This window comes from Mytilus galloprovincialis, chromosome 6 (assembly GCF_965363235.1).
Source record: "Mytilus galloprovincialis chromosome 6, xbMytGall1.hap1.1, whole genome shotgun sequence".
NCBI lineage: Eukaryota > Metazoa > Mollusca > Bivalvia > Mytilida > Mytilidae > Mytilus > Mytilus galloprovincialis.
In genome coordinates, this window is record NC_134843.1 from 45,306,254 (window position 1) to 45,331,327 (window position 25,074).

General features: G+C 32.7%; 1 protein-coding gene across 2 annotated transcripts; it reads right to left on the reverse strand.

Moving 5' to 3' along the window:
- Positions 1-1,141: 1,141 nt before the first annotated feature.
- On the reverse strand, positions 1,142-12,780 carry LOC143079708 (protein-L-histidine N-pros-methyltransferase-like). Of its 2 annotated transcripts, XM_076255223.1 has the most exons (6): positions 12,434-12,780; positions 11,165-11,355; positions 8,925-9,025; positions 3,598-3,706; positions 3,141-3,322; positions 1,142-1,381 (listed from the first exon to the last, which is right to left on the reverse strand). In XM_076255223.1, exons 1-6 carry the CDS (start codon positions 12,611-12,613, stop codon positions 1,167-1,169), a joined length of 978 nt encoding a protein of 325 aa, XP_076111338.1. In that variant the 5' UTR covers positions 12,614-12,780; the 3' UTR covers positions 1,142-1,166. The 2 variants fall into 2 exon arrangements, with proteins under 2 accessions (XP_076111338.1, XP_076111339.1); XM_076255224.1 differs by lacking the exon at positions 11,165-11,355 and having other exon boundaries at positions 12,434-12,764.
- Between the last annotated feature and the right edge of the window lie 12,294 nt (positions 12,781-25,074).

Sequence of the window (25,074 nt, forward strand, 5' to 3'; positions counted from 1 at the left end):
GTTATAGTGCGAAAACCAAATGTCTTCGGACGACGACATACGACGACGCCAACGTGATACCAATATACAACCAAAATTTTTTCAATTTTTGTGGTCTTAAAAAAATTCTGATTAGGGCAAAGTATTTTCGATTGTTGAGATCTACCTTCTGATATCTTGAATGAAAACTGTCAGACAATTTTTATAAGATTAATTGCTCATAAATGATGAATTTTACCATTTATTTTTTCATTTTTTACCTATTGAATTCTCTTCAAAACTTTAATAAAAAGAACTTTAAAAGCTGTAAAAACAAGTAAGATTTAAACATAAGTCAGTATAGATGAAATTGTCAGTTGTCTCCTTATAGTTTTCCCCTTAAATGACAATTTTTATGGTTCCTGCGACTGGGTTGGGCCATATAGTGCTATCCTCATCTGTCATTCTGCAATAAACAGTTATACAGACTTTTCTTAGTGCCTTCAGCTGATTTTTGTATGTGAGTCTACTATGATGAGTTACAGATCCGAGATCATGTTGAGTTCGGCTGCACTGATTTTTTGTGGAAATTAAGGGCATTGAAGGCTGAACATTTCAAGAAAATAACAGATAAAAAGACTTTTTTTTTTAAACGCCTTCACATATATAAAATGCTGATTTCTAGTATTTGAGTCTACTATGATGAGTAACAGAATTTCTTTACATTTGGGTTCTGTCCCATTGATTTAAGAAATTAAAGTTAAGGGCTTTGGACTGAAATTTCTACTCCTAAAAATGGCTTCAAGCTTTTTTTGCAAGCAAGGCCATTTGTGTCCTATCTGGTTTTACCCTTTTTTGTGTTTTGAGCAAAAACTATAGAAGATAGAGAGAAGCAAAAAAGGATTGTTAATTTATCAGCAATAAAGATCAACATCCAAGAGGTTTTATAGATTATTCATTGTTGAAGATTCACATAAACCCTGTACCTTATAGTAAGCTTTTAAAGGCCCTACCATGACACAATTTTAAATAATTCTAACAAGAAAACCTAAGGCAGAATCTAATACAAAATAACAGAAAGACCAAAGAAAGGTACCAAGAGTAATTGCAATTCCTGAAAGCTAGTTCAAAGCCAATTACAACTAAAAATATTAAGGGAAACTTTGGTAAAAAAAAAAGATAATTTTTTTATAATTTTTATCTATTTATTAATCTTTGTCCTTCAGTTTTAACACAAAAACTGCATCATTTAAGACAAAAAATGACTGATTTAAGTCTCCTTCACATAAATAAGGCAGTCTTGTAAAATGTTCTACAAAAAATCCTAATGGTTGGAACACATCTGTTATAAAACTAGCAGCCTGTTCTTCAAATGTCTTCCCTTTAATTAACAGACTTTCTATAGGTTTATGATCTGAGGAATCTGAAAGGAAACATTTCAGGTTGTTAAAAGAGACTAAATTAACTGACTAAACAAATCATATTTTCACATTTGTGTCTCTCACAAGCATTCTTTTATCATAACATACAGAAGATTTCTATGATGATTTTAACATAAATTTCATAAAAACCTGACAAGAAATGTTGGCAAAAGAGCATATTGTACATTTCAAAGGAAAATCAGTAAGATTACCTCCCTTGGAAATATTTGATCAATGCTGATTTTGTTAATTATCATGGACATTTCTCATAAAAGCATTTGAGACATATTTAAGAAGTACAACTTAACATTTTATATAAATTCCATAAAAATATGACAAGAAATGTAGCTTGAGAACACTATAACAATGTTATTTTCCATAGTATTTACATTTGAATAAGGCAAAACTCCCTTTAAAAAAGGTGACCTTTGCTGGGTTTTTCTAACTTGTGTCGTGAGCAAATGTGTTAATTGTTAAACCAAATTTGGTCCTCTCTTCTATTATGAGAAAACATATTTAAAATTAAATAGACATAGAATGCAATTTTAGATTAATCAAGGAACACAATCCTAAACCTCAAAAGTGAAAAAAAAATCAAATTTGACCTAAATTTTGTGATGCTAGAAATAACATTTATTTAAATTAGAAAAGCATGGGGTTGATATTTGAAAGATCTCAAAAAACAGCTTGTGAAGTCCAAAGGCCTGAACATCTGCCTATCACACCAACAGCCAGACTGCAAAACAATACCAAACAAATAAAAGTGTGAGCTACTGCTCACTGATGATACCTACGCCCCAAATAAATTTTGGAAAACAGGATGGTGTTGAGTGATGAATCTGAAAACTCACCACACTGTGTAGTTGACTTGTATAAACCCTGAAACCAATTTTCAGAACTCCTTGTACAATGTATTGTAGTGCCTGAGAAAGATGCGACTAAAATTTTCAACTTGACTTAGCCTACCTATCATGTATAAAATGATACAAGTATTCGGTAAACAGATAATTGATGAGTAATAAATCTGAAATGCATCACACTGTGGATTCATTATTTTTCGTTGGATACCAACTTTCGTGGTTTCCACAGGTACAGTTGAACCACGATTTCAAATGTTCAAAGAATTACAAATTATCTATAGGCTTTGTGTTCAGAGATTGGCTAAATCACAAAATCCAGGAAACTGCAAGTTTTCCTCAATCCACCAAAAAGTAATACCCAGAAAATAAATGAATCAACAGTAGCTGATTTATATAAACTGTCAAACCAAATATCAGAAATCCTTTTGATGAAGTTCCTGAGAAGGATGTGACGAAAAATATTTTTTATGAACTGATGATCAGATGGATGGATGGACAGAGGTAAAACATCCCAACTTTTTAAAAACGTGGGTATAATAATAAAAGAACAGAGACTGATACTTATTATAGAACTTGTCTAGACACTTGCTGTCATATATAAATCTTTGTTTTCATCAAAATCTGACAATTTAGGTCCCTTTATGAAAGAACACACGATACGTCAATTTTCCCATTTAGGAAGGGCACAAAATGTTTTCTTCTTTCACTAAAATGCAATGTATAAACAATTCAACCTCAAAACTTGTGATCTTGTTTAAGACCACACACAGACTAATCAATGATTTCTTAATTGGTCCATATTTTTTATAAACTTAACTAGCTGCACCAAAATTTATCTGGACTAGAAAAGCAAAGGAAAGGTGCAAAATACTCTCACATTCTCTTAAATAAATATCCTTACTAAATTCAACATAAGGTTCAAAAGGCAGCACAACAGCCACAATAGCTCTTCCTGTTGGAGTAAGTAATCTGTGTATTGACTGAAGAATTCTCATTGGCTTATCACATCTGTCCAGCAGATTTAAACAACCAATCAGATCATAAGTTACAGCACCATTGTCCCATGTGTCAACTGGAATCACACTGTAATACAATAATTTTTTTTTACAATTTAATCAAAATTCAAGCAATATTTTTTTTTAAATATGACAAAATGAGTTGCTTAATTATTCAATATTGTAACTTACATTTTCAAATTTTGCAAGTAAAATTCTACTGAAACATGAAAGCAAACACTTCTTGATTGTTGACTAATAACGGATAACTTTTTTGTTTGCTTAACAAAGTTATTTAACTTGACTTGATTGAGTTATCTTCCATAGGCTACAAAATGAAGATTAAATTGCAGAAGACCTTACTTAAACCCTTTCTCTTTCAGTCTCCAAACCATTGTAGGTGACATCTCTGTAGAATCAACTACATTGTAAAATTCTGCCATTATATCTGTAACCATTCCGTCACCAGCACCTGTAATTTAGACAACAATTTACCAGTTAAATGATCTATTGATAGATATAGGAAGATGTGGTGTGAGTGCCAATGAGACAACTCTCCATCCATATAACAATTTATAAAAGTAAACCATTATAGGTCAATGTACGGCCTTCAACACGGAGCCTTGGCTCACACAGAACAACAAGCTATAAAGTGCCCCAAAATTACTAGTGTAAAACCATTCAAACGGGAAAACCAACGGTCTAATCTATATAAAAATCGTGAAAAGAGAAACACGTATAAATTACATAAACATACGATAACTACGTATACTGTAAATCAGATTCCTGACTTAGGACAGGTGCAAACATTTGCAGCAGGATTAAACGTTTTAATGGTAACAAACCTTCTCCTTTTTTCTGAAAAGTTAGCATTACCTCACAACATAGAAAAACACATAACATAGCCATTATATCTGTTACCATTCTGTCACCAGCACCTGTAATTTAGACAACAATTTAGCAGTAAAATGGTCTATGGCCATTATATCTGTAACCATTCCATCACCAGCACCTGTAATTTAGACAACAATTTACCAGTTAAATGATCTATGGTCATTATTTCTGTAACCATTCCGTAACCAACACCTGTAATTTAGACAACACTTTACCAGTTAAATGATCTATGACCATTATATCTGTAACCATTCCATCACCAGCACCTGTAAATTAGACAACAATTTATCAGTTAAATGATCTATTGATAGATATAGGAAGATGTGGTGTGAGTGCCAATGAGACAACTCTCCATCCATATAACAATTTATAAAAGTAAACCATTATAGGTCAATGTACGGCCTTCAACACGGAGCCTTGGCTCACACAGAACAACAAGCTATAAAGTGCCCCAAAATTACTAGTGTAAAACCATTCAAACGGGAAAACCAACGGTCTAATCTATATAAAAATCGTGAAAAGAGAAACATGTATAAATTACATAAACAAACGATAACTACGTATACTGTAAATCAGATTCCTGACTTAGGACAGGTGCAAACATTTGCAGCAGGATTAAACGTTTTAATGGTAACAAACCTTCTCCTTTTTTCTGAAAAGTTAGCATTACCTCACAACATAGAAAAACACATAACATAGCCATTATATCTGTTACCATTCTGTCACCAGCACCTGTAATTTAGACAACAATTTAGCAGTAAAATGGTCTATGGCCATTATATCTGTAACCATTCCATCACCAGCACCTGTAATTTAGACAACAATTTACCAGTTAAATGATCTATGATCATTATTTCTGTAACCATTCCGTAACCAACACCTGTAATTTAGACAACACTTTACCAGTTAAATGATCTATGACCATTATATCTGTAACCATTCCATCACCAGCACCTGTAATTTAGACAACAATTTACCAGTTAAATGATCTATGGCCATTATTTCTGTTACCATTCTGTCACCAGCACCTGTAATTTAGACAACAATTTACCAGTTAAATAATCTATGGCCATTATATCTGTAACCATTCCGTCACCAGCACCTGTAATTTAGACAACAATTTACCAGTTAAATGATCTATGGCCATTTTATCTATAACCATTCCGTCACCAGCACCTGTAATTTAGACAATTTACCAGTTAAATGATCTATGGCCATTATATCTGTAACAATTCCGTCACCAGCACCTGTAATTTAGACAACAATTTACCAGTTAAATGATCTATGGCCATTATATCTGTAACCATTTCGTCACCAACACCTGTAATTTAGACAACAATTTACCAGTTAAATGATCTATGGCCATTATTTCTGTAACCATTCCGTAATCAACACCTGTAATTTAGACAACAATTTACCAGTTAAATGATCTATGGCCATTATATCTGTAACCATTCCGTCACCAGCACCTGTAATTTATACAACAATTTACCAGTTGAATGATCTATGGCCATTATATCTGTAACCTTTAGACAACAATTTACCAGTTAAATGATCTATGGCCATTTTATCTGTAACCATTCCGTCACCAGCACCTGTAATTTAGACAACAATTTACCAGTTAAATGATCTATGGCCATTACATCTGTAACCATTCCATCACCAGCACCTGTAATTTAGACAACAATTTACCAGTTAAATGATCTATGGCCATTATTTCTGTTACCATTCTGTCACCAGCACCTGTAATTTAGACAACAATTTACCAGTTAAATAATCTATGGCCATTATATCTGTAACCATTCCGTCACCAGCACCTGTAATTTAGACAACAATTTACCAGTTAAATGATCTATGGCCATTTTATCTGTAACCATTCCGTCACCAGCACCTGTAATTTAGACAATTTACCAGTTAAATGATCTATGGCCATTATATCTGTAACAATTCCGTCACCAGCACCTGTAATTTAGACAACAATTTACCAGTTAAATGATCTATGGCCATTATATCTGTAACCATTTCGTCACCAACACCTGTAATTTAGACAACAATTTACCAGTTAAATGATCTATGGCCATTATTTCTGTAACCATTCCGTAATCAACACCTGTAATTTAGACAACAATTTACCAGTTAAATGATCTATGGCCATTATATCTGTAACCATTCCGTCACCAGCACCTGTAATTTATACAACAATTTACCAGTTAAATGATCTATGGCCATTATATCTGTAACCATTCCATCACCAGCACCTGTAATTTAGACAACAATTTACCAGTTAAATGATCTATGGCCATTAAATCTGTAACCATTTCGTCACCAACACCTGTAATTTAGACAACAATTTACCAGTTAAATGATCTATGGCCATTATTTCTGTAACCATTCCGTAATCAACACCTGTAATTTAGACAACAATTTACCAGTTAAATGATCTATGGCCATTATATCTGTAACCATTCCGTCACCAGCACCTGTAATTTATACAACAATTTACCAGTTGAATGATCTATGGCCATTATATCTGTAACCTTTAGACAACAATTTACCAGTTAAATGATCTATGGCCATTTTATCTGTAACCATTCCGTCACCAGCACCTGTAATTTAGACAACAATTTACCAGTTAAATGATCTATGGCCATTACATCTGTAACCATTCCATCACCAGCACCTGTAATTTAGACAACAATTTACCAGTTAAATGATCTATGGCCATTATTTCTGTTACCATTCTGTCACCAGCACCTGTAATTTAGACAACAATTTACCAGTTAAATAATCTATGGCCATTATATCTGTAACCATTCCGTCACCAGCACCTGTAATTTAGACAACAATTTACCAGTTAAATGATCTATGGCCATTTTATCTGTAACCATTCCGTCACCAGCACCTGTAATTTAGACAATTTACCAGTTAAATGATCTATGGCCATTATATCTGTAACAATTCCGTCACCAGCACCTGTAATTTAGACAACAATTTACCAGTTAAATGATCTATGGCCATTATATCTGTAACCATTTCGTCACCAACACCTGTAATTTAGACAACAATTTACCAGTTAAATGATCTATGGCCATTATTTCTGTAACCATTCCGTAATCAACACCTGTAATTTAGACAACAATTTACCAGTTAAATGATCTATGGCCATTATATCTGTAACCATTCCGTCACCAGCACCTGTAATTTATACAACAATTTACCAGTTAAATGATCTATGGCCATTATATCTGTAACCATTCCATCACCAGCACCTGTAATTTAGACAACAATTTACCAGTTAAATGATCTATGGCCATTAAATCTGTAACCATTCCGTCACCAGCACCTGTAATTTAGACAACAATTTACCAGTTAAATGATCTATGGCCATTATATCTATAACTATCCAGTCACCAACACCTGTAATTTAGACAACAATTTACCAGTTAAGTGATCTATGGCCATTATATCTGTAACCATCCCGTCACCAGCACCTGTAATTTAGACAACAATTTACCAGTTAAATGGTCTATGGCCATTATATCTGCAACCATTCTGTCACAAGAACCTGTTATTTATAAAACAATTAACCAGTTAAATGATCTATTTTGATGCATTCTATGCAGATTTCTAGATTTTCCTACATGATGTACTCATCAACTAAAATTTGTACATATAAATTCATGGGTAGTTTTCAAATCAAAACAAGGCAACCATAAAAAAAATCCATTAGGCCCAACTTAGGTATCTTTCTTCCAGTAAAGCCTTCAAACCTTTTTAGAGGATTAATCAAAACTACTATTATTGGTATTCCTGTACTTTTATACAACTCTCAGCCAAATGTGTTAGAAGTGTATAGACCAAAGTTAATTAAATTGTGAAGTGCAATAACCAGCCATTTCAGGTGGCATCCAATTATTGGGAGTAAGAGTGTAAGTTGATGCTTTGGTTGGCATATGTGATCAGTTTGTTTAACACAAGAAAAACCAAAGCACATAGGCGAGAAACAAATATTCCCTTTGCTTGCTTATGATTAGTGATATTTTACATTCTCAATATATAATTTTAGATTTTAACATGTTCTTCTAAAATTTGGTGGACATTTCCCAAATTAGTACGAACTGCGTATTGTGTTAATAAGCATAAAAATTATGTCCAGTGGCTGATCCAGTCACCCCAGTCCCCCCCCCACTCTTGATCTGCCTATGCAGTCACATGCTCATTGCTCACAATTGTTTCTGATACACACCAATGTTTTCTTGCCATTTATTAGTTTGTTTTCTTGTCTACTGATTGAGGTGACAGAAAACTAGTTGAACCCACTTCAGTGGTTGTGTTTAGTGACATCATAATTTTTTCCATTGTTTATGGAATGATTTTGATAGAATATCACTCATATTGTAGAGATACTTGTCTATTGTTGAAGACTTAATGTTGACCTCAAGATGTCTGAGTTTTGTGTTGTTGGGTTACTCTCATTATTGTATATATACCACATTTCCCTTTATCTAAACAAGCATTATACTTTTATTTTTCACTGCTTCATTTTTAGTTAAATGGGAATACTGTAAACCAACTTATTTTTGTTAGCGATTTATTTTTCGTGACTTTCACGAGTAGCGCTTATATAAATCATCATAAATATGTGAAACTTGTTTCTTTCCTCATTAAACTACATCAAGGAAATTAGAAAATCACAAATATAAATAGCCGCAAAGTGGATTAGAAAGCGTAAAACGTGAAATAAAGTATCTGCAAAAATAAGTTGATTTACAGTAGTCCTTTTACTTTTCTCTTACCAAGATCTAGTAACCTATTTCCTTTCCCGTCTGGTGCTACATGTAACATCTGTCTTAGCTGATCTTTGGAAAATACAAACATTGATCCTCTTTTTAACAATCTAACGAAAAAAAAATGTATGCTCTTAATTAAAAAACACCTTAGTATAAAAGCTCTTTAAAATGAAAAGCTTCTACTTTAAAAAAAAACCAGATGCTCCGCAGGGCGCCGCTATATACGACCGCAGAGGTTGAACCCTGAACAGTTGGGGCAAGTATGGACACAACATTTAAGCTGGATTCAGCTCTAAATTTGGATTGTGATTAAATAGTTGACACAGCATAGGTTTCTGACACAGAATGAATGTGGTCTAATGAACTTAAAATATTTTTTTTGCCTTTGAGCAATTCACTATGCTGTTGAATATTAATCCTCTCAAAAAAATGTTTGAAGAAATTTCTTTTTATTTATGAAATCTGAAATGAGAAAAATTTACCCCCCCCCCCCCACCATTTTTTTTTTCACATCCCCCTTTCCCTTTTTCCAAAACTGATCTCAATTCAAATTCCTAATGGAGTTTGCAACAATAACTACTCATTTAAATACATCATAAAATATTAAAATGTAAAATAAAGTGCTTGATATCACTGAATGGTAAAGATTGTTTTAATTTATCAGTTGGTAGTAAAAGTGAATATACATTGTATATTGTATAAAACAATGATTTAAGTTGATTCAACTACTATTCTGGACAAAGAAAGATAACTCCAATTGAAAATTTCTTGCTATTGCACAATATTGTGCAATTAGATATTTCTTGCTATTGCGCAATACTGTGCAATTGAAAATATTTGCTATTGCACAATACTGTGCAATTGAAGATTTCTTGCTATTGTGCAATACTGTGCAATTGAAAATTGCTTGCTATTGCACAATACTGTGCAATTGAAGATTTCTTGCTATTGCTGAATACTTAATATAATAATTTTGGATCCTGATTTGAACCAACTTGAAAACTGGGCCCATAATCAAAAATCTAAGTATATGTTTAGATTCAGCATATCAAAAAAGCCCAAGAATTCAATTTTTGTTAAAATCAAACTTAGTTTAATTTTGTACCCTTTGGACTTTAATGTAGACCAATTTGAAAACGGGACCAAAAATTAAGAATCTACATACACAGTTAGATTTGGCATATCAAAAAACCTCAATTATTCAATTTTTGATGAAATCAAACAAAGTTTAATTTTGGACCCCGATTTGGACCAACTTGAAAACTGGGCCAATAATCAAAAATCTAAGTACATTTTTAGATTCAGCATATCAAAGAACCCCAAGGATTCAATTTTTGTTAAAATCAAACTAAGTTTAATTTTGGACCCTTTGGACCTTAATGTAGACCAATTTGAAAACAGGACCAAAAATTAAGAATCTACATACACAGTTAGATTCAGCATATCAAAGAACCCCAATTATTCAATTTTTGATGAAATCAAACAAAGTTCAATTTTGGACCCTTTGGGCCCCTTATTCCTAAACTGTTGGGACCAAACCTCCCAAAATCAAACCCAACCTTCCTTTTATGGTCATAAACCTTGTGTTTAAATTTCATAGATTTCTATTTACTTATACTAAAGTTATGGTGCGAAAACCAAGAATACATGTAATGCTTATTTGGGCCCCTTTTTGGCCCCCAATTCCTAAACTGTTGGGACCAAAACTCCCAAAATCAATCCCAACCTTCCTTTTGTGTTCATAAACCTTGTGTTTAAATTTCATTGATTTCTATTTACTTATACTAAAGTTATTGTACGAAAACCAAGAATAATGCTTATTTGGGCCCTTTTTTGGCCCCTAACTCCTAAACTGTTGGAACCAAAACTCCCAAAATCAATCCCAACCTTTCTTTTGTGGTCATAAACCTTGTGTCAAAATTTCATAGATTTCAATTTACTTAAACTAAAGTTATAGTGCGAAAACCAAGAAAATGCTTATTTGGACCCTTTTTGGCCCCTAATTCCTAAAATGTAACTGTATAGTGGATTATTTTCACATGGTACTTATTTTGGCTCATTTTGGCAGGTCAGGGGAAATCTTTATGCGTGCTTCGATACTTTCTAATAGCTAAAGCGTTTGTAAAATATCTTTTTTCTCCCTGTTCGACCAATTAATAATGGTTTATGTTTATCTAAACCTCCTAAATACCTTTGCATGCTATTTCAAGACTTTGTATACACAGTGCTTTATTAGAGAGCATTACCCATTAATCGAGGTGCTTGACATAAACCAACCAAGTACAGATTTACAGAAGGAATGACCTAGCTGAGTAAATAACCAATCAGATTTTTCATAACATTGGTTTAGGAACTGGGTTGTTTCTTCATCCTGGTTAAACTGTAAAAACTTTGCACAAATCTCTTCTGGAACTTTGGACAGGTCAACTGTATACCACTTTGAAAAAAAAAAATCAACTTCAATAAATCATGTTTATTTTATACTGGAGTTACTTTTTTTGATTTTGAGTTGATGTCACATCTACAAATGTAGATTCTGAATGATTCAGTTCTTGACTTACAGTGGTTTCATTTATTTTTTTGAGGTATCAATTTTTCGCGGATTAAGGAAAACTTACATTTTCGTGGATATTTGATTTCGTGGTTTTGCCAATCTCTGCATACAAAGCCTATTAGAAATTTGTTATTCATTGAACATTTGATTTCGCAGTTCACCTGTAACCATGAAACCCATGAAAAAATAGTATCGAACAAATGTTCATGTAAAGAACATTGTACCTGTATGGTCATTTGTTAATTTTTGAAAATCATAAAACAAGTACAGAGTGTGGCCATAAGTATTCATTACTTTAGATTTTTCGCTATATATTGTATATAAAACTACATTTTTTCAAAAAATATTTTGAGGTCATTTTTGGTTTGATTTTAACCAATAGAAACAGAATTGTCACATGCTTATTTGTTTATTTGGTTATATTTTTTGTGGATCATTTTCATTTTTTCACAAGATAAATACAAATATTATTTTCTGTTCAGAAATTCGCTGTATATTCAACCAAATTAAATTATAAAAATTTATTGTATGTGTTCACATCAAGAGAAAACAATAACACCCGAAGACAAAACTATCACCAAATAAACAAACAAACAATTCTACGTCTTTTAAAGCCTTGTTCATAAAAATCCAACCATAAATGCCCTCAAAATATTTTTTTGAAAAATTGTGTTTTTATATGAAATATATATAAACAAAAATGCAATACTTTTGGCTAGGTACTGTATAGGCTGTACATTGTATAAACTATTTTTTAAAGTTTATCATTCAACATACATATACTTCATTTTGAAAAAGTCTTTTGAAGCTAATCAATCCTCTAGAATAATGAACATTGGATTTTAAAAACAGTTTTAATTCTGGCATTTTATTATTTGTACATGTATGATTATCTCCCCTGGACATATTTTTTTTTTTACATATGGATCTAGCCATGCTAGCTATTGCTAATAAAACATACGTTATCATGGGGATTATTCTTTTGTTTTTCATCCTCTCTCATTTTATTGTAAACTGAACGTAGCAATGGACTGCGAATATGACCAATTCCAGGGATTTGATCAGCTGCTTGGCTCATCCTGATATTAACTGCTGTCAACAGTTGTATTAATACACATCCCAGATAAATGGATAAGTTCATGAAATATTATGGACATATATTACTGAATTTTTATATATGTCTTTCTCTACGTTATCGTTTTACATATTCTTTTAAAGTCTAGATCAGTAAAATTGTCTGAATCAAAACAATAACTGACTGAGCTGTGTAAAACACATCTTCCGGTTTAAACGAAATGTGTATTCTCCCTTTTTTAGAAGTTTTGCAGCGGCAAATTTCAAATGAAAACTCAGCATATGAAGATATAGGTTGGTCCCCTCCGTAAAACATTCAGTATATATGCCTTCGGAATATACAAATATTGTCAAGAATTTCAATAACGGCCGAGAAAAAGACTAATGAAGATATGATCAGATATATTATATAGTCTTTCCAGCGCTATACTTGGCAAAATTTTCAGCATAGTTGTTATAAAGAAACATATGTGTTACCAGTTCTTATCTAGGACATGTATTTGTTAGATTGGTAATTCTGTTCTTTTCACATCACATGATTTTTCCAAGGATTTGTACAAATCCTTAATTTTTGTAAGTTATTTTTCTGGCACAGAACATTTGCGCTTTTTTTGCTAATAACACGATAGGACATTTGCACTCCAAATACTTTGGACATTTATGCATTAAATTTTTATATACCTGTAGTAAATTGACTCCACATTGACTCAGGAACATATATATATTGAGCCTGGTAGATTGGTCTATAAATATATGGGGGAGGGGGTGTTACTGACTATCCTTTCGACGGTATAACTGTGCCGACAGCACATGCAAAATCCTACCCTGTTCTAACCAGAAAAGATTGAAAAACATACCTTGTTCTAAACACGCTCAGTAAATGTATAGCCTACCCTGTTCTAGACCGTATGAAATAGATGGTTCTAGACTGTATCTCAAACAGTTAAATAAGCGATCCTGTACTAGACAAATACTTTGTTTAAAAAGACCCTGTTCTCACCAGCGCTGCAGGCCGGCATGAAAATGCGACCCTGTCACAGTCTTACCAGCAGGACACGAAAAAGGGATCCTGTTCTAACCAGCATGCCATGGAAAAGGGACCCTGTTTTGCTGCACACCCATACCACTAAAAATATAGGAAGCAACCCCCGGGATAAATATACTGTTCCCAGATTGACCAGACATTTGCGCTTTTTACCTCTATTCTTCAACAATCTTCAACCTATAATTTTAATGAGTTACGTAAATAAATTCAACTTGAATGTGTCGTTAGTAACTTAGCTAGTTCACATTGCCACAGTCTTAAACACTGAAAGGAATATAAAGTTATAGCAGGAACATACATGTCAACTGTTCCCAGGTTATATAGACAGGGGAACAAAATATATATGTTACGATTGATTTTTATCGTATAGGGCCCGTTGTTTAAATCCAATCTCTAATTTGTTTGTTTTTACTTTTATAACAGGACAATTCTAAAAATCTGAGTTGTTCCTAAAGTAAAGCACGCAAGACGCAAGAGCCTTGGAAAGGAGTCAATGGCAAAAGTCTACAGATTGCCTGACAGCAATTCTATCCCAAAAATGATAGAATTTGTTCATACTTTGCCACAACATAGTATGCATTGTGATATGTTTAAAAATATAATAAAATGATAGGTCACCGAGCATTTTTTGAAGCTACAGGTTGGGACAAAACTGACAAGTTTTGTATGGATTATACAGTGAAAAAACATTAATGTGATTAGAAGATAAATTAAATGATAGACTGATTGTAAAATAAAATACGAGAAGATATTTTTTATAAAATGCTTTGAGATTATCAAAAGAAAAAATAGGGTCACCGTACGTTTTTTCTTGCTAAAATATGAAATAGCAAAATTTCAACAAGATTCCTTCAACCGTGAAATGCACTGTTTCAGAGTCACCTCCCTTTAAAATGCAAATTTTAAAACATTAAAAATCAAGCAAAAAATATAGTTGAACTATTGCTTATAGTTTAAGAAAAACAGACCCAAACACATAAACTTAACACTATGCAATGAACCGTGAAAATGAAATAAAAAAGGTCAAATAAAACTGCGAGACTGACATGTTCATCATAGAATATGTCCATACACCAAATATAGTTGACCTATTGCTTATAGTATTAGTAAAAAAGATCAAAACTCAAAAACTTAACTTTTACCAATGAACCATGAAAATGATGTCAAGGGTGACACCTGCCAGTTGGAAAATCAAATGTACACCTTACAGTTATTCCATACACCAAATACAGTAGACCTATAATTGCATATATTATAGTAGTAAAAAAAGCTAAATCAAAATACAAAAACTTAACTATAACCACTGAACCATGAAAATGAGGTCAAGGTCAGATGGCACATTCCAGTTGGAAATGTACACCCTTTACAATCCTTCCATACACCAAATATACTATAAATATGCTTATATTATCTGAGATATGGACTTGACCACCAAAACTTAATCTTGTTCACTGATCCATGAAATGAGATCGAGGTTGAAAACTGTGTGACGGGCATGAGGACCTTGCAAGGTATATAAACACATACCAAATATAGTTTTCCTATTACTCATAATAAGAGAGAAATTAACATTACAAAAAATCTTAACTTTTTTCAAGTAGTCACTGAACCATGAAAATGAGGTCAAGGCAAATGGACATGTGACAGACGGAAACTTCGTAACTTAAGGCATCCATATACAAAGTATGATGCATCCAAGTTTTCTACTTTCTAAAATATCAAGCGTTTAAGAACTTTTAAAAGTGATCTAACAACGCCGCCGCCGGAGCACTGTCCCTATGCCGAGCTTTCTGCGACAAAAGGCACAGGCTCGACAAATATACTAATAGTCATAAGTTAACATCTTAACAATTTGTTCTTTTAAAGGAAAATTCACATTAGTTATGTGCATTCCTGCATCAAATTATGCTAACTTGATTGGAAATCTTGACCTTAGTATCTCTGTTATTTACAACCTAAGACGGAGAAAGACACCAATACTACCTCGTGTACGTTGGATGACACCAGTATCGTGCGACATTCCAATACAATGATCAATATAATACTTCCATGGTGAGATAAATAGAAAAACACGCGAGTAAGAGAGCACGGAAACCGCCATAACCGAAAAAGAGATTGAAGTATTATGTCTGATAAAAGTCTTTTTTTTAGAATTCATAGATAAATAGGTCGCATCTTATATTAGAACATACATCCTCTCCTCTAGCCCCTTGCATCAGTTGCTTTCTAAGACAAACTGTTGTATATACGTAATGCTTTGTAGACAAACTCGTGTTAAAACTTCCTTTTTTGTTGATTTTTAATGTAAGCATCTGGGTACCTTATCTAAAGAGTGCTATTCTAATATTTATCGAATGTGTATTCTTTTTTATTTCAGCAAAATCAACTTTCTTACATTATATATTATATCCAGACTGTATACAGTGATTGATTAAAAATCAGATCTTAGTTGCCCACACGAGGATTAAAGATTGAAACAGAACTATTGCAATTGTATTACGCCACATCTTTATCAAATTTTGTATATTTAGGAAGACACACAGTACAATACAGAATTACCTATTAATGATCAATTAAGGTTGAAAAATGGTTCGTTGTGCAAGTAGAGATCAGGAACCGTGAATTATGGCTTAAATCGCAATACCAATGCAACATTTTAAAATTGAATTTGATATAGATAATTTTTGGATGCAAGACTATCTATAATTACGATTTGATTTGGCCCCATCAATCGCAGGCTTAATTTCACATCACTATACATTAAGAAAAGCTATGATTGTCATCCCCGGGGAAGCGACGGTAATTAATCAGATGACAAAGGTTCCCGTAATTACGGATCTTTCATTTACGAATGATCTGTTTTGCTTTTGAATAATCCCTTCATTTCCATCATTTTATGACTTTTGTTTCAAGCTTTGCATAACAACATCCCCTGGCCATCTAAAACTCGGCCAATGTGTTTTACGGAGGGCGTAAATTACATCATTTTTCATTAAAAACAATAGTTTACTTCGTTAGTCTACCTTGATTGCGAATTAACAGGGAGCATTTCATTTATGTTGTTCTGGAATTCCATAGAAAATCCAACATTAATGTAGGAGAAATGAGACAATTAACGAAAATAAATTTATCTATTTCATTCGATTTTTACCAATTAGGCGAACCACTGAAGCTATTATCATATGGTATTCACCACAAAAAATCACAATTATTAAGATAGATTGAGTTGAAATTCCAAATTACGCCGATAATGCGTTGTATAAAATTCCCCAATTAAGTCTTATTTTGAAAATATGATATAATTAAACAGTCTAAGAAAACGCTATCCCTAAATCAAATATGGTCTGATTCATGTGATTATTATTCATTTAAGAAATCCATTTGTTAATTGTTGTGTATTTGTCTTTCCATCAACAATAACAACTAAACACGGCAACTAGTAATTGTGATTTTGCTACGTGGTCATCTTAGAATGCTTTAATTGTTATTCATAATGTGAAACATAAATTTCCGTTATTTTCATATCTAATACATTAACATAACAGAACAAAAGAGATTGCAGTTAAGTGGAAATAGTGCCATAATGATAGTGATACTGCTTTCCTAATTTTAATTTCCCTGCTCAAATCATTGGTCATCCCTTTGATAGCTGGAATGTATACGTAAAGTTTTTCATTGTGTGTTTTACTTTTAGTTTATATATGTGGTCTAGCAGTGCAAAGGGGAAGTATGTGGGAAGTATAACTTGTTTAGACCACAACACAATGTGCCTGTACCAAAGAAGACTATTTGGGCCATGTGTTCGCTGTCGCCGTGTTGTTTTTGTTTGTAGTCTTTTGTTGAATCGCTCGAGCATCACTGAGTTATGTTAACTGTATACCATTTCCCTCACAGAATACAAGAGATTGCAGCTAAGTAGAAATAGTGTATTTCGGATACTGCTTCCCAAATTGTAATTTCCTTACTGAAATTAGTGGCCATCCTACAATCGACAAAGTTCGTGTAAACAGAGTCGAACAACACCGAATAGCCCAAATTCATGTCACAACTTAATGTAGTATATTTTTACAAGAAAATGCAACAAATCATAACAGAACTTTAGTATATTATTTTAAAACGCGAACAAATTCTATTTTCTTTTTAAATTATCCAATATATTTGGCAGATATACTGGTAAAAAATTTAAAAAGAATGTCACTCTTTTTCCTCTCTTTCTCCTGAATTCACCTCGATTTTGTACAAACTAATTTTCTAGCAGAATATTATAATATATTAAAAGTGGCAGCGAAAACCAGAATCATTATATTGAGACCGTTAAACTTGATTTAACCCGAAGAATTTCTTTTGTTATTGTTTTGCATAATATGTAGTAAGAAATCCTTAAACTTTGTAGTTCAAATCAATTGAAAGCATAGTGAAGACGGACAGGGAATACAATTTAATAATTGATTCTAATTGTTGCAGTTCCTTCTGTGGTAATGATGTTTTTCGTATACAAAAAAGTCTTATAAATACCGAACTTGCTTGTAAATTTCAACCCCTGAAAAGTTAAATCACAAAAATACTAAACTCCAAGGAAAATTCAAAACGGAATTTTCCGAACCAAATGGCAAAATCAAAAGCTCAAACACATCAAATGAATGAATAACAACAGTCATATTCCTGACTTGGTACAGGATTTTCTTTTGTAGGAATAGTGGATTACACCTGGTTTTATAGCTAGCTTAACCTCTCACTTGTATGACAGTCGCATCGAATTCTATTATATTGACAACACTGGTTATGTTTTCAAAGTCTAAGTAGAAGCTGCAAGCTCTTGAATACAGAAAAAAGTTGGGAAATGTACATAAATAAAGGCAACAGTAGTATACCGCTGTTCAAAACTCGTAAATCTATGGACAAAAAACAAAATCGGGATAACAAACTAAAACTGAGAAAAACGCATTAAATATAAGAGGAGAAGAACAACACAACATTAAAATGTAACACACACAGAAACGGACTAAGCATTAGACAAAATTCTATGAGAATAACAAATATAACATCAAAACTAAATACATGAATTTGGGATAGAAAAGTACCGTGTGGACACGTCTTATAGTAATGTGAATTCACACTCAAACACAAGAGAAAAACAAACGACACAACGGAAACACAACGTTAAAATGTAACACACACAGAAACGAACTATAATATAACAATGGCCATATTCCTGACTTGGTACAGGACATTTTTAAAGAAAAAAATTGTGGGTTGAACCTGGTTTGTGGCATGCCAAACTTCGCACCTTAATGGCAATGTTAAATATAACATTAAAATGACAACATAATATTACAGGACTACAATACAAATAAATGGAGAACATATTAGACAAAGAAACACATGAATAATAGCTAACAGAAGGCATCAGGTTTAAAATACAATACGCCAGAAACGCGCCTCGTCCACACAAGACTTACCAGTGACGCCCAGATATAAAAGTTCGAAAGTTTAAACAAGTACAAAGTTGTACAGCACTGAGGATCAAAAGTTCAAAAAGGTTATGCCAAATACGGCTATGGTTTTCTGCTTGGGATAAGAACATCCTTATTATTTAGAACAATTTATGCTATTGCAAACAGTCAATTTTATCCAATGAATATAAAAGATATACATGATAAAACTGAAGTATTAACTAATTACAGAAAACAAAACCCGGATACATTACATCAAGGATTTGTATAGTTAGATCTACTATACAAATCCTTGATTACATAAACCAACACAAAAAATAGACACATATGCAGGTGATGGATTTTTTTTTTCTGGACACACTTTTGTTTTTCGCCTGTGGCGAAAAACAATCTATTTTTTTTGGCGACAAGTCGAAAACATTTTTTTTTCTTTCAATTTTAGCATTACATATAGTGGAAGCTGAGTGTGAAACAAACAATTTTTTTTCTCAGGGTCAAAAACTGGAAATAAACTTTTTTCCCCCAAAAAATCAAATGGTTGCTGCCTAAGTCTAAAAAAAGAGGCGGAGGAAGCCGTGTCTGTTTCTTAAATTTCTTGATCTAGGGAATATATTAATGGAACCCAATCATATAAAGCTCGGATTGTTAATGGAAAGAACATCATCAATATGTCTGAATGTGAAATTAAATAACCTGGCTTCTTTGGTCTTCTAGTTTTTGACAAGTGTCTGAAGGAACTCCGGTTCATATGAAAACAAGAAGAGGTCGGCAATGAAGTCCATAAAACATGACACATGCCATCATTTGACTTAATCGACTAACGAAATAAGACTCACAAAATAGATGCATATTGTGTCATTGATTTGATTCGAGCGTCAATGAGTCTTTTGAAGACGAAACGCGCGTCTGGCGTAAATATAAAATTTCAATCCTGGTATCTATGATGAGTTTATTTGAAACATAATAAAAGTGATACCGGTAATTTATATCCAGATTTTTTTGGGGACGCTATATATTTTTAAAAGCATGCACATGTTTCAATTTATTTATGGAATCCCACTACAAGTCTTGAGTCGAATGAACATAAACGATTTTACATGTTTATAAATATTTGTTTAGATATATAAAGGTTTAAAGAAAATCATTGCTTTTGCTTCTTGTCAGTAATTCACTCTTTAACATTGGACTACATGCTAGTCGTTAGAGTTCTCTAAAGACCGTGGTTAAATGAGTATTGTCAGTGGCTCTGACGTCGGGTATGGCACAATTTTCAATATCATTATGGTTATGTCGCGTGGCTCTTTATGAAGACTGTGTAATCTACTGTATCAGAATACTTGAAAATAAACTCATCACAGATACCAGGATTGAAATTTTATATTTGCACCAAGCGCGCGTTTCGTCTACAAGAGATTACAATTACAGTTATGATCGAATCAAAAAATGTTTAAAAAGGCCAAATAAAGTACAAAGTTTAAAAGCATTGTGGACCAAACATTCGTAAAAGTTTGCCAAATACAGCTAAGGTAATCTATTCCTGACAAAACCCGGATTTGTTCTTTCTCTTTGATTTTTGAATTTCGAACAGCGGTATACTACTGTTGCCTTTATGTAGAAAAGCCTCAAGTATTTCAAAAATTCAGAGTTGAAAGTTACACTTATGTTAGTTCGATCAGAATGCTTATCTTTACAATCTCGACCAGTGGACTAGCATAAAGTACATTAAAGATCATACTACATGTAGTACAATACAATTAGTAGGGAAATCAGGCAAGGAAAACAGCTCCATTTTTAAAGGGTAATCTTAAATTCACATTCTCAATGTTATAGGCATACATTTGATGGTAAGCGATTTTTTGGCAATGTTAATTTTATCCATATATTTGCCTTGGTTTCATTATATGAAGATGTAGTTAACGAGTTCGCCAAGTTGCATAAGCTGAATAATCATTAATATATATAACTAATGTTATGCTTCTGAAAACATACAACTAATGTTACAGAAATAAATAAAAAAAAAAAGTAATTACTGTATGAGTGATGTGATGTCATAACTATCAGATAGATAAGTCGCTTGTTTGATTAAACCTTTGACAAATTTCTTGTTTTCCTTAATTACAGAAGACCATCTCTTTCCTCTGACATCGGCATAATATGTTCACAGATTAATACCCCAGATGATTTGTTTTTCAGAAATTTACATCTATCTTAGAGGAAATTTGATTAGAAATGACGCTTGTTTGGGGCAACGGTTAATTTTGCTGTGATTGTATGAGGCATAAAGTGCTTGATTAAACTTTGGCAATCTTAATGAAAGCTGGGTGCAGAATTTTTGTCATAAAATCGATGAAATATCTTAGTTTTCGATACAACCCTTTATGATTGTACTCTCGATTGGTTTTAGTTTGATGAAGATTTCCTCTAAGCATTCATCTTTAAAGATTTTTCTTTTAATTAAATAGAAATACATTTGTTCATTAATGGTGCGACACGGATCTTCCAAATAACCAAATCGTTCGTTTTATTCATTTGTATTAGCTTTGATTTGAGTGTTAACGAACGGAGATTCTTATTTAGAAGAGGTTTTGGTCTTAAGAGAGTTAACTTAATTTCGACCATGTCAAAGAATTAACAAGAATTTCGTTTTCCTTCTTCGAAAAATTTACAGTGTTATCATTCCTGAAAACTGATTGGAGAGTCCAGACAGAGTTATATTGAACAGATAATCGCGTTATTCCCTCAAATGTAAAAATTAATAAGAAAAAATACGCGTTTTATCCTTAATGAAGCCTGTACTAATTGTATTAGACGTCGTTAACGCATGGAATTTATTGTGACATTTTATACCAAGGATTTTAACTATTAAGTTTACAGTAAAAAATCTTTAAAATAGACTGATTAATACCCGTCTTTTCTCATCAATTTTCTCTTATTAGAAGAATATAAAGCGCAATTTAAAATACGTATACTATAAAATTGCTCCACGCAAGATGTAAATATCATTCTTCAGACAATAGTGGGCTGTTGACTTTATAATGATAGATAAAGTTACACAAAAAAAACGGCAATATATATTAAATAATTCCAACCTTATATACATCACAACTGGTCAATTAAAAGCACTTTCAAGTAAATTTTCTTGATAATGACATTCAATCTCTTACAATATTTGATTGCAAAGGTTAAGTATTAAAAGTGTGAGCTTACTTCTTGTCCAAGCGCATAGACAAAGCGTGCCATTTACTTCCTTTTTGATATCATAGTTATGTATAGTCTTGGAACAACATTATATGGTCCATTCAAATGATTTTAGTCTTGGACGGACTGAAAAAGTTAGAACATAAGTATGTTTCACCAGCCCAGTAGTCAGCACTTTTTTGTGCTGACATGAATTATCATTGATAAGGTTATATTTATAAATTAACTGTTTACAAAATTTAGAATTTTTTAAATATTAAGGCTTTTCTACCTCAGGCAAAGATTACCTTAGCTGTATTTGGCAAAACTTTTAGGAATTTTGGACGTCAATGCTCTTCAACTTTGTACTTAAACTTTTTTACTTTTTTGGTTCTTTTCACTGATGATTCTTATGTGGACGAAACGCACGTCTGGTGTATATACAAAATTTAGTCCTGGTATCTATGATGAGTTTCTTCCAGGAGCTTTAAATATTGTATAAACATGTCAACTGTTGAAGATCTTATTTTCACTTATAGATGTCTTTTTGTTTTGTGCAATTACATGTAGGTTGCTGTTTTATTGACACATACCCCATATCTGTTTTAATTTATATAAAATCTTGAAAATGACGGTCTATAACTCTGGTAAGATAGATTTATCAACTGGTAATATAAATTCAGAAATTATTACGATGTTTTTATTTTTGCGATGTTTTTTTATTTTTGCGAATAATGAAAGTATATACATTGTACTTGAAAGTATAAATTTATACTAAACTTACTATATATAAACTGGCATTTCAACGGTGACTTGAACAAGAATGAACACACGCATGTAAAATGACGCAAACTACGATTAAGACAAAAAGTTTATTTGATAGATGACCCAAAGTGTGTTCTTTGCAGTAAGCCAGCAAATTTGGAGCTTTCATATCTTTTTGAAACACAAAATGTATTTAACTTTTGTCTATGTAGTGGATACCGGGCCTTTAAACTTTTCCAACAGGACAGGTAAGTCTGTACTCAGAGTAGTTTTTGAGGTGGAAATACAGCCATTTTGTCCATTTGTTACGACGAACCTTAAGTGTTTTGTATATAAATTATATGAGATGTTGATAATACGTCAATGAAACAGTAACCAAACCACACAAACTATAATAAGAATCTATACGTGAAAATATATAAACAAAAGACAAAAGCGTATACAATATATTTACTCTAAAAAGTTCAGAACAGAAATACATAACTTATTGCAAATATCCTACCACACGTCAATATAATGTAAACATCACATCAAAACTAATTAGAATACATCCAATCACAATCGAAAAGAAGTGTCATCTCAACCCGGTAGACCTAGTAGAAAATAAGTCGTTATCGCAATATCCAGATATCGTATAAGAACCAAAACTTGGATTGACTCTTCCATAAAGGATTCACAGATTTTTCCATCAGGCTTCAAAATATACCGAAAAGACGGACAGCTATGTGGAGGAGATGTACGTACAGATACACACATCAGTTCACTTGTTCCAGAGCTCGACACAGATTGTGAAATTATATCATGTAAATTAGAACTGGCTTGCCAGAAAAAAACATGTATAAATCATCATTTTACAATCCAAAGACACAAAATGAATCATAATATTTGGAATACAAAAGAAGCATCGGTCAAACAGCAAGTATAAAGAACTGCTTCATAGTTTCATGTGGCGATTTCAACATTCTTGGATGGGACTTGAAAGCAAAATGCTTAAAAGACAACACACAACATGTTATAATACATCAAAGATTCGGAGATAGACTGGATGATAATGGTCTTTCAAAGATGGTTGAAGAACCAACAAGACAGATAATAACAATATACTTTATTTGGAAACACTCAAACACATATTTACATGTGCAACAAGAGGCAAAATACATAGTCATTATTATGGTTACTACAAAACAATATATATACATCACTGGGTAGACTATGAAGTGTTATAAAACCTTAATAAACAGGTCGTGAACATAACTGGGTAGACTGTGAAGTGTTATAAAACCTTAAGGTACAGATCGTGAACATCACTGAGTAGACTGTGAAGTGTCATAAAACCTTAATGTACAGAACGTGAACAGTAAATCACTGGGTAGACTGTGACGTGTTATGAAACCTTAATGTACAGATCGTGAACATCACTGGGTAGACTGTGAAGTGTTATAAAACCTTAATGTACAGATCGTGAACATCACTGGGTAGACTATGAAGTGTTATAAAACCTTAATATACAAAACGTGAACATCACTGGGAAGACTATGAAGTGTTATAGAACCTTACTGTACAGAACGTGAACAGATAATCACTGGGTAGACTGTGAAGTGTTATAAACCTTAATGTATAGATCGTGAACATCACTGGGTAGACTATGAAGTGTTATAAAACCTAAATATACAGGTCGTGAACATCACTGGGTAGACTATGAAGTGTTATAGAACCTTAATATACAGGTCGTGAACATCACTGGGTAGACTATGAAGTGTTAAAGAACCTTACTGTACAGAACGTGAACAGATCATCACTGGGTAGACTGTGAAGTGTTATAAAACCTTAAGGTACAGATCGTGAACATCACTGGGTAGACTGTGAAGTGTCATAAAACCTTAATGTACAGAACGTGAACAGATAATCACTGGGTAGACTGTGAAGTGTTATAAAACCTTAATATACAAAACGTGAACATCACTGGGAAGACTATGAAGTGTTATAGAACCTTACTGTACAGAACGTGAACAGATCATCACTGGGTAGACTGTGAAGTGTTATAAAACCTTAAGGTACAGATCGTGAACATCACTGGGTAGACTGTGA